This window comes from Physella acuta, unplaced genomic scaffold (genome assembly GCF_028476545.2).
Source record: "Physella acuta isolate Inbredline_101_S28 unplaced genomic scaffold, ASM2847654v3 ptg002078l, whole genome shotgun sequence".
In the NCBI taxonomy this organism is placed as follows: domain Eukaryota; kingdom Metazoa; phylum Mollusca; class Gastropoda; family Physidae; genus Physella; species Physella acuta.
In genome coordinates this window covers 121,876-133,236 of record NW_026733580.1, presented here as the reverse complement: position 1 = coordinate 133,236, position 11,361 = coordinate 121,876, and the positions used below count along the sequence as shown (strand labels likewise).

The window sequence follows — 11,361 nt, the reverse complement described above, 5'->3', positions numbered from 1 at the left end:
AGTTTTCCAAAACCAACTGGTGTCTGACCTAGTTTTCTAGAAGTAACTGGTGTCTGCCCTAGTTTTCTAGAACCAACTTAGTTCTGACCTAGTTTTCCAAAACCAACTGGTGTCTGACCTAGTGTTCTCGAACCAAGTGTTGAGTTTTTACTGACCGTTTTTGTACAATCTTGCTAAGTATTCTTTTATATTTTAAAGCTTAATGGTGATTTTACATTTAACGTATTTTTTTTACAATTGCTACTCTTGTTACTTGTTATTTATGATCAGGGTTTCTCTCAGCACTGAAGGAATTACTTCTGGTGGCTTGAGAAAATATTCTGGCATTTATCATTTTCATTTCTTTATGTCAATTATAATTTTCTGTTATCTCTTAAAGATATGTAATAGTTTGTCATAATATAAAAAAACAACCATTTGTGAAAACGTTAAAAACTTGGGTAAAATACGTCAATTTCTTGATTTATGAGCAATTGTGTGAATTATAAAAAAAGTTATCAGAAAAATGAATACAATTGTCCACACAAGTAATTCCACTTGTTGATGTGTTTTAGAAAAGCGCCTTATTGAACTTTATGTACATTTTTTAACATTCTTAATATTCAGAGTGTTGATTATACTAGAGTAAAAGATAGAATCTGAATACATTCTTAGAACATTTTGAACTACTTGGTCTTATAGATTTTGTTTAAATAAAATCTAGCAGTGGGTCTAATTTAATGTGATTACAATTTAAAATTATTTATTTTAATGATGTACAAAAAAAAATCATATGCAATATTATTTGGTGGAGAGCTAGTTTCATTTTCTTTTGCTCTAACTATTTTTCTTTTTTCTTCATTTTAGGCTGTTACATTTTATTCTTTATATTTTGTTTTATGCCTGTGTTAATATAGGTGCTGACATCATTATATAAACATTAAAAGTGCCCTTGAAGCTTTCATGATGCCCCTTACATGCTCATGATGTAATTGATTCGTTAGCAGCCTGTAAAGTCTCTGCCTACATGTTTATGATTTAGTAAAGACATGTGATAAAACTTAAGATCAGGTTTTCAAAACAACCAAAACTGTTCGGTTTTACATCGCTTGTTTTTTTTCTCCTTTGAAATATTTTTTTAGGCAGAGTTACTTCTCCTTAAGTTAATTCCCTTGAAGAGAAACCAAGCCCTTTTTTTTTCTAAAATTGTCCTCAGAATTTAACTAAACTCTGGCTGCAAGTTTTTTTTTTTTATGTCTGTTGTTTGCCTTATCTATGTTCTGTCATTGTACTTGCTAAATTTAAAAACAAGAAAAAAAATTTAAGAATTTTTGAAAGCTCTTAATTTATAATAGGCAACCAACAGTGGTTGAAAGAGGAAAAAAAATATCAATTAACTTTCCCTGTTTTACAAAACATTGTCATGGCATCTTGCCAAAGGTGGAACACTGAGGCTGTAAAAATAGAATATTTTTGCCAGTAGTTTAGGTAGTCAAAAAATATTGAATGAAATGTGTGTTAGTTACATATATGCAGAAAAAAGCATGTAAAAATAGAATATTTTGCCAGTATTTTAGGTAGTCAAAGGAGTATTGAATGAAATGTATGTTGTTTACATATATGCAGAAAAAAGCCTGTAAAAATAGAATCTGTTGTCAGTGTTTGAGCTAGTCAAAAGAGTATTGAATAAAATGTTCTCAGGTTTTTCTCAAGTTTGTGACACATGCATTTATAAATAAACAGACATGATAAAAGTTATATTTTTTTTGTTTGTTTGGTCGATTAAGAAAGGTATGATTCATTTAAATCTCAAGTAAATAAAGATCCCTTTCAAAACCTGGTGACTCGTTGGACAGGTAAAAAAGAGTGGTCAGCAGTATGCCAAGCCGTTTTAACCTGCATAGGGACATGCTACGACTCTAACCAGGGACCCGAACTCGAGACTTTCGGGTAAGTAGTCCAGCGCTCTACCACTACGCCATTTTATAAAATTCTAGTATTCATATTGCTTTGAATCAGTGTTTCTTCCAGACTTTTTCTCCGGGGGGGGGGGGGGGCACTTGAAATTTTCGGGGGGGGGGGGGGGGGCGGTAGACTTTCTTGGGGGGGGGCGGCGGACACTGTTAAAAGTATATATTTTCTATATAAATTATATAGATACCTGGAAGAAACTCAGCTTTGAATGTCTTCATGAGTTAAGTTTCTTTCATACTACTTTCTCGGGTGGGGGGGGGGGGGGGGGGCGGACTTCATTTTCCGGATGTGGTGGAGGGGGCGGACAATGGTAAAAGTATATATTTTTATATAAATTCTTTTTCGGGGGGGGGGGGGGGTGTAGAGTCTCCATCTCATCAAAAACATGACTGAGAGAAACTCTGCCTCAAACACAAGCACTATAGCTAAACAAGGGTCATTATTTTTTTTTTAATGTTACCACTGACGCGCTTCAATTTTTTTTTTCTAAAAAAATTTCGCCGTGTAAGAAATTTTCTCAAGATTCTTCAAAACTATGCGGGGATCTTAATTACAAGCAATTGAAAAGTGAAATCTGTTATCGTGTTTAAAAAAGAAACGAAACGAAGTGATGCCAGCAGACACCGTGACATTCATCCGTCAAGAGGGGAGATAACTTGGTCAAGTTGTACAACGAACTTTCTGCACACCAAAGCAAGAGAGCTGGGATTTTTTTTTTAAATTAGCAGACGACCCTTAAATTAACATATGATGTTCTCAAACACCAGACACTTCAGCGCCGTCTTAAGAAAACTACTTTTAATTAACCGGTTTTTTTTATAAGCAGTCTCGACAGATAGATAGCCCAGTTGTTGGTAAGGTATACATTCAAGGGCCTGTAATACAATAAAGCGCGAGTTGGCTCCCCTAATTTTTCATGTATGTTCGAGTATAACAGTAATGGTTTGGGACGATACTTCCTTTGGAATTGGGCTACAGAGATGATTGGTAAGTATGTAACTGCTTGTTTTTCAAGAAAACACAAATAGGCGAAAAGTACTTAGAATATGCTGCTTTATGAGAGTCTGATATAAAATTTAAAAATTTGAAGGTTTTTAAGTATAATAATATATACGAGCCGACCCGCGGCGTATCATACGCCGCTATTTAGTTGTTTTATTTTCTACTTTTCAGTCATTCATAATTTGTGAATTCGACAGTACCAATGCTGCCACTGAAAATATTTGCTTTAAAACACTAACCCCCCCACCCCTTTCCCCCAACCCCAACCCCTACCCTACACCCCCCCCCCCCCCCCCCCCGTGAAAGCAGCCTCCTCTTAGTTACCTCCTGTAAGTTTAAAATCGTTTCAAACTAAATTATCTGCCCCTAATAGCCGTCACTAAACCCGACTACGATTTGTAAACATTTAGAGTGAACCACAGCTCACCAGATCATGTGGGGGTGGGGTGGGGGTGGTAGTGATAGTGATAGAGAGGAAGAGAGGGGACTGCAAAGGAGCGCTTGCAGCTTGTTTTCTAACGGCTCCCAGAAGAGAATTATATATATAGATATATAAATATATAATTATATATATATATATATATATATATATATATATATATATATAATTATATATATATATATATATATATATATATATATATATATATATATATATATATATATATATATATATATATATATATATATATATATATATATATATATATATATATATATATATATATATATATATATATATATATATATATATATATATATATATATATATATATAATTATATAATTATTTAATTATATAATTATATATATATATATATATATATATATATATATATATATATATATATATATATATATATATATATATATATATATATATATATATATATATATATATATATGTATATGTAAAATATATGCGTGCGCGACTTTTCTCTTGAGTATCTCTAATTGAAAATAAATGCAACATGCAGCACTTGGTCTGTGCTTGTTTTCCTTCGCTAGGATCAATGTTGTCATACACTAGGTCACATGCTACATGCAGTGATTGCTCTACCTAAGCTCTAAACATGACCCCCTGAGAGAAATAGCAGGTAGGCGGTTTTTGTTTTGGCGGGCTGGTTAGTGCTGGCACGAGGGTTAGGATTTGAGTTACGGTCGGAAAAATGTTTAATCCGTGCACGTATCGGCATTTTATATATATATATATATATATATATATATATATATATATATATATATATATATATATATATATATATATATATATATATATATATATATATATATATATATATATATTTGTTGAGAGGAAAATAAAAAACGATCAAAATTGACAGAAGGTTTTGTTTATTTGGATGACATATATAAGAAAATTTGATGTTTAAAAAATCTTCCTACGCAACTGCTTCATTTTACAATGTGGAGGAAACCAAATGAAAGCCATTTTACCTGTCCATCAATAATTCGATAAATAACTTCACAGTTATAGAAACTGGTAACCTATTTGCCTCTAGATTCAGAAGTCGGGTCGCTTTAGGAGAGACAACTCCTTTATCAAACAATTGCTGCCTTGTAGTTTGTTCTTGGTTGGACAAAGGCTATACACGGAAGCAAACCAAAAAGAAAAGTATGCTCAAACCGAAGTCAACGATCTAGATGACCCGTAATACTAGATTGCATTGTATTAACTCACAATCCAACACTAGATCTAGAATTAAGAACGAAGAAGATGTTCACTTCACTGAAACATTTGTTTAAAAGGACATAATTTTATAAAGTATTTTTAAAAGTAAAATTTTCGCGTTTTTCTAGTTTCTAAAACTCACGTTCAGTACTCGTGTGTTTTCGTGTTAAACTGAACAGGAAGGAAACAGCAATGTTTTACACAGGAGCCAATAATGTAAACATTCAGATCTAGCCTCTTTTTAGAAGATATAGATCTAAGGCTTGGTATAGTTTTTAGCCAAAAAAAACTACAAAAGTAACTTTTTTGTTATTTAGAGCTCCGGGTGTCAATGTGTAAATTTGTTATTTAAAAAAAATATTAAATTCATTTTTAAGGGTCTAATTTTGTAGAACTAGTTTTACTTAGATTGTAGATCTAGATCTAGTACAAAGATCTGGATTCTAGATCTAGATTAAGACGTGACTTAGTACACATATGTAGATCTAGAGTAGGAGGTGGCTTTAAAGTTGAGTGACGTTGTACAATTATCTAGAGCAGGGGTCACCAAACTTTTCAGTCCGAGGGCCGCTTTAACTATCTAATTTCAGTACGGGGGCCAGTTTCTTCCAGGCATGTCTTTGATTTTTCTGGGCAAAGTTCCTCAACCATCACCAACAAACGATTTTTCCTTGGACAAAAAGATCTCCGCGGGCCGGATGAGAGGACTTCGAGGGCCGCATCCGGCCCGCGGGCCGTAGTTTGGAGACCCCTGATCTAAAGTAAGACTTGATTTGACACAAACATCTATAGTATAGGGTAAATATGTAGAAAGATATAGATTAAAAAGTGATCTACATGTAGAGCAATGTAAACACACTCCCGATAATAATATTTGTAAAAAGACTGTCAGATCACAATGAAGCAACGATACTCTTGTATAGATATCCTAGCATTGATTCAGCTCTGACCCCTATTCTAACCTTGCCTATCATTCTCGCCATGAGCCTAATATCAATACTGAGAGCACATAATTCGCGTACGACACTATTTTATCCTGCGCGTCACTTGCCTAAATGTTGTCTTTTACATGTGTTTAATATGGAGTCAATTTGTTTGATTCACTGCAGTCAAAGTTTTCTTTTTTTTTAAAAATAAAATTCAACATTGTGTTTGTATCACTAAAACGACCATTTAAAATATTTTTTTGTTAGTATTTTAATAATCCCTGTCCGTAACGCTAATCTCAATACTCACCCTATCTCTGACACTAATCTCTGCTCTAACCTACCTCAACGATAATCCTAACACTAATATAGCAACTACAAATTCAGTATGACAATGTCCTGCTTGCTTTTCTATGAAGGCAAAATTTCGAAAAATTATACACCTTGTTTTGAAATATTAAAAATTTTGTAGAATAAGAACCATATAAATCTACATTCTTACGTTGAAAAAAATAATTTGTCCTGTGTTTCAGGAAGGATAGCAGATGTGTCTCACTGCCAACAACAGTCGTGTCCTGAAGATCTAGAACTCTAGCATCCACCTACTTAACACAACACTTTTGAAAATGTCTGCTGATGATTTAGGGGTATCGACCCGTAAGTTTATGAATTATTTAATAATCTTATTCAAATTATTAATACTGCAGTTCAAAACAAAATATTTTATACGTTTTATAAATTACGGACTTCTTATCCTGCTAGATTCCTCCTAACGTTAGTTTTCGACTTCTGGTTTTATCACCTATTTACTACTTTTGTTGCTAATGTGCTTTCCAGAGCTTTGTCTACTATTTTTACCACTGCTTTATTTCTTTCTTTTTTCCCTAGCGTTTCCTTCGAAAGATTTTTTAAAGTCGTAATCTTTTACAGTAAAGTTTAGTTCAAAGACAGCGAGGAATAAAAACGTAAAATATAAATAAACGAATTCTTTGACTCGTACAACTTGACGCGAACCGTTTTGACTCGAACCCTTTATCACGAACCCTTTAACCCGCACTCTTTAGCATGAAAAACATTAATATTAATGAAAGAATTGGGCATCTTTAAAAACAAAAAAACAAACATGTGTTGATAAAAAAATTTGATCTAACTTTAACCTGGATATTATGATTCACACGTAACCTAACGTACAAAGTAATCGATCCATTTGCTCACCAGCGTCGCTTATGGCGCTACTGTTGTGGAAGGTGTTTGATCTGTGTAGCATCATTTTCTCCCGCGAGCCTAACAGCTGATTTACTTTTTTATCCATGGCCAGATTTTTTATCTGTTGCTGATCTGGTTCTAAATTTTTAAGCACATGTTAATTCGCTGAACTAGATAGATGAAATACGTTTTTCTTGAGCGATGTTATACATATAAACAGCTTCGCTAGTTAAAAAAAAAAGAACTAATACATATCAATGAACAGTTACCGGATTCGAACAAATATCTAGGTTCGAGTTCTAACTTCAGTGTATGTAATCTCCCCCCCCCCCTCCCCCCTCCGCGCCAAAAATTTTTTTTTAATTGGAAGAAAATTCTGCGAGAAACACTGCCCGAATCTGTCTACGAAAACAACCAACAAATAATAAAGTTTTTTTTCTCTCTCTCACCATGATTTTAGCCCCTATATCATCACGTTTTTTCTCTCTCTCACCATGATTTTAGCCCTTATATCATCACGTTTTTTCTCTCTCTCCCCATGATTTTAGCCCCTATATCATCACGTTTTCCCCTCACCTCCCATGATTTTAGCCCCTATATCCACGTTTTTTCTCTCTCTCACCATGATTTTAGCCCCTATATCATCACGTTTTTTCTCTCTCTCACCATGATTTTAGCCCCTATATAAATAACGTTTTTTCTCTCTCTCCCCATTATTTTAGCCCCTATATCATCACGTTTTTCCCTCACCTCCCATTATTTTAGCCCCTATATCATCACGTTTTTCCCTCACCTCCCATTATTTTAGCCCCTATATCATCACGTTTTCCCCTCACCTCCCATGATTTTAGCCCCTATATCCACGTTTTTCCCTCTCCTCCCATGATTTTAGCCCCTATATCATCCCGTTTTCCCCTCACCTCCCATGATTTTAGCCCCTATATCCACGTTTTTCCCTCACCTCCCATTATTTTAGCCCCTATATCATCACGTTTTTACTTTCTCGTATATACGAAGTATAGAGAAAGTCTTGTAATCGTGCAAAAAAAAAAAATCGAGATTTTTGCAAATCTCGACGTTTTGCATCTCACTGATACGGAAAAACATAATTTTGCAATCTTGTCCGTATGTCTGTGTGTCTGTGTGTGTGTGTGTGTGTGTGTGTGTGTCCGTGTGTAAACACGATAACTTGAGTACCGTTACAGCTAGGTTGATGAAATTTCATATATAAGTATTTTATCAAAATCGTAGATCCGTATCAACTTTTGAGCGATTTCCGACAACCGGAAGTGGTACTTTTTCTACTTTGAATTTTTCAAAAGCCTATAACTTGAGTACTATTTCAGATAGATAAATTAAATTTCATACGTAAGTAAAAGATCTAATTCTCTACCTTCTATTAAATTTTGAGTCATTTCCGTTGACTGGAAGTAGTACTTTACGCTACTTCCGATTTCTCAAAAAACTAATGTAAATTTTAAAAGTAATAATAATATTGCGCACTATTATGCGCTTTTTTATTTCGCGTTCACTTGGTGTGCAATTAATTTGTCTACGAGATTTTATTATATTTTTAAAACTTTAAGTATTTAAAATGGATTAAAAATCATGTCTATAGCCCGAGTTCCCATCCCCTGTTATTTTATATAAGAATATTCGAGAAAGTTTAGGGGAGATCACTCCCGGTTTATTTCTCTCTCTCACCATGATTTTAGCCCCTATATCATCACGTTTTTTCTCTCTCTCACCATGATTTTAGCCCCTATATCATCACGTTTTTTCTCTCTCTCACCATGATTTTAGCCCCTATATCATCACGTTTTTTCTCTCTCTCACCATGATTTTAGCCCCTATATCATCACGTTTTTTCTCTCTCTCACCATGATTTTAGCCCCTATATCATCACGTTTTTACTTTCTCGTATATACGAAGTATAGAGAAAGTCTTGTAATCGTGCAAAAAAAAAAAAAATCGAGATTTTTGCAAATCTCGACGTTTTGCATCTCACTGATACGGAAAAACATAATTTTGCAATCTTGTCCGTATGTCTGTGTGTCTGTGTGTGTGTGTGTCTGTGTGTGTGTGTGTCCGTGTGTAAACACGATAACTTGAGTACCGTTACAGCTAGGTTGATGAAATTTCATATATAAGTATTTTATCAAAATCGTAGATCCGTATCAACTTTTGAGCGATTTCCGACAACCGGAAGTGGTACTTTTTCTACTTTGAATTTTTCAAAAGCCTATAACTTGAGTACTATTTCAGATAGATAAATTAAATTTCACATGTAAGTAAAAGATCTAATTCTCTACCTTCTGTTAAATTTTGAGTAATTTCCATTGACCGGAAGTAGTAATTTAGGCTACTTCCGATTTCTCAAAAAACTAATGTAAATTTTTAAAGTACTAATAATATTGCGCACTATTATGCGCTTTTTTATTCGCGTTCACTTGGTGTGCAATTAATTTGTCTACGAGATTTTATTCTATTTTTAAAACTTTAAGTATTTAAAATGGATTAAAAATCATGTCTAGAAGTCTATAGCCCGAGTTCCCATCCCCTGTTATTTTATATAAGAATATTCGAGAAAGTTTAGGGGAGATCACTCCCGGTTTATTTCTCTCTCTCACCATGATTTTAGCCCCTATATCATCACGTTTTTTCTCTCTCTCACCATGATTTTAGCCCCTATATCATCACGTTTTTCCCTCACCTCCCATTATTTTAGCCCCTATATCATCACGTTTTCCCCTCACCTCCCATGATTTTAGCCCCTATATCATCACGTTTTTTCTCTCTCTCACCATGATTTTAGCCCCTATATCATCACGTTTTTTCTCTCTCTCCCCATGATTTTAGCCCCTATATCATCACGTTTTTTCTCTCTCTCCCCATGATTTTAGCCCCTATATCATCACGTTTTTTCTCTCTCTCCCCATGATTTTAGCCCCTATATCATCACGTTTTTCCCTCACCTCCCATTATTTTAGCCCCTATATCATCACGTTTTTCCCTCACCTCCCATTATTTTAGCCCCTATATCATCACGTTTTTCCCTCACCTCCCATTATTTTAGCCCCTATATCATCACGTTTTCCCCTCACCTCCCATGATTTTAGCCCCTATATCCACGTTTTTCCCTCTCCTCCCATGATTTTAGCCCCTATATCATCCCGTTTTCCCCTCACCTCCCATGATTTTAGCCCCTATATCCACGTTTTTCCCTCACCTCCTATTATTTTAGCCCCTATATCATCACGTTTTTTCTCTCTCTCACCATGATTTTAGCCCCTATATCATCACGTTTTTTCTCTCTCTCACCATGATTTTAGCCCCTATATCATCACGTTTTTTCTCTCTCTCACCATGATTTTAGCCCCTATATCATCACGTTTTTTCTCTCTCTCACCATGATTTTAGCCCCTATATCATCACGTTTTTCCCTCACCTCCCATTATTTTAGCCCCTATATCATCACGTTTTCCCCTCACCTCCCATGATTTTAGCCCCTATATCCACGTTTTTCCCTCACCTCCCATGATTTTAGCCCCTATATCCACGTTTTTCCCTCTCCTCCCATGATTTTAGCCCCTATATCCACGTTTTTCCCTCACCTCCCATGATTTTAGCCCCCATATCATCACGTTTTTTCCCTCTCCTCCCATGATTTTAGCCCCTATATCATCACGTTTTTCCCTCACCTCCCATTATTTTAGCCCCTATATCATCACGTTTTTCCCTCACCTCCCATTATTTTAGCCCCTATATCATCACGTTTTTCCCTCACCTCCCATTATTTTAGCCCCTATATCATCACGTTTTCCCCTCACCTCCCATGATTTTAGCCCCTATATCCACGTTTTTCCCTCTCCTCCCATGATTTTAGCCCCTATATCATCCCGTTTTCCCCTCACCTCCCATGATTTTAGCCCCTATATCCACGTTTTTCCCTCACCTCCTATTATTTTAGCCCCTATATCATCACGTTTTTTCTCTCTCTCACCATGATTTTAGCCCCTATATCATCACGTTTTTTCTCTCTCTCACCATGATTTTAGCCCCTATATCATCACGTTTTTTCTCTCTCTCACCATGATTTTAGCCCCTATATCATCACGTTTTTTCTCTCTCTCACCATGATTTTAGCCCCTATATCATCACGTTTTTCCCTCACCTCCCATGATTTTAGCCCCTATATCCACGTTTTTTCCCTCTCCTCCCATGATTTTAGCCCCTATATCCACGTTTTTCCCTCACCTCCCATGATTTTAGCCCCCATATCATCACGTTTTTTCCCTCTCCTCCCATGATTTTAGCCCCTATATCATCACGTTTTCCCCTCACCTCCCATGATTTTAGCTCCTATATCATCACGTTTTTTTCCCCTCACCCCCATGATTTTAGCCCCTATATCATCACGTTTTTTTCCCTCTCCTCCCATTATTTTAGCCCCTATATCCACGTTTTCCCCTCACCTCCCATGATTTTAGCCCCTATATCATCACGTTTTTTCCCTCTCCTCCCATGATTTTTGCCCCTATATCATCACGTTTTTTCCTCACCTGCTATGATTTTAGCCCCTATA

General features: G+C 35.3%; 1 protein-coding gene and 1 long non-coding RNA gene across 2 annotated transcripts in view; both read left to right on the top strand.

Annotated features, from left to right (window-relative positions):
- The first annotated feature begins 26 nt into the window (after nt 1-26).
- LOC131932048 (uncharacterized) lies at nt 27-1,735 on the top strand. Its single transcript, XR_009384455.1, has 2 exons — nt 27-1,467; nt 1,557-1,735. It is a non-coding gene; the product is annotated as an uncharacterized LOC131932048 (long non-coding RNA).
- Nucleotides 1,736-4,900: 3,165 nt separating this feature from the next.
- Nucleotides 4,901-11,361, top strand: part of LOC131932051 (uncharacterized) — a 44,618-nt gene continuing 38,157 nt past the window's right edge. The window contains exons 1-2 of the mRNA XM_059288915.1: nt 4,901-4,941; nt 6,104-6,227. Coding sequence (XP_059144898.1) covers nt 6,197-6,227 — 31 coding nt within the window. The 5' untranslated portion in view covers nt 4,901-4,941; nt 6,104-6,196. The remainder of the gene's footprint in view (nt 4,942-6,103; nt 6,228-11,361) is intronic.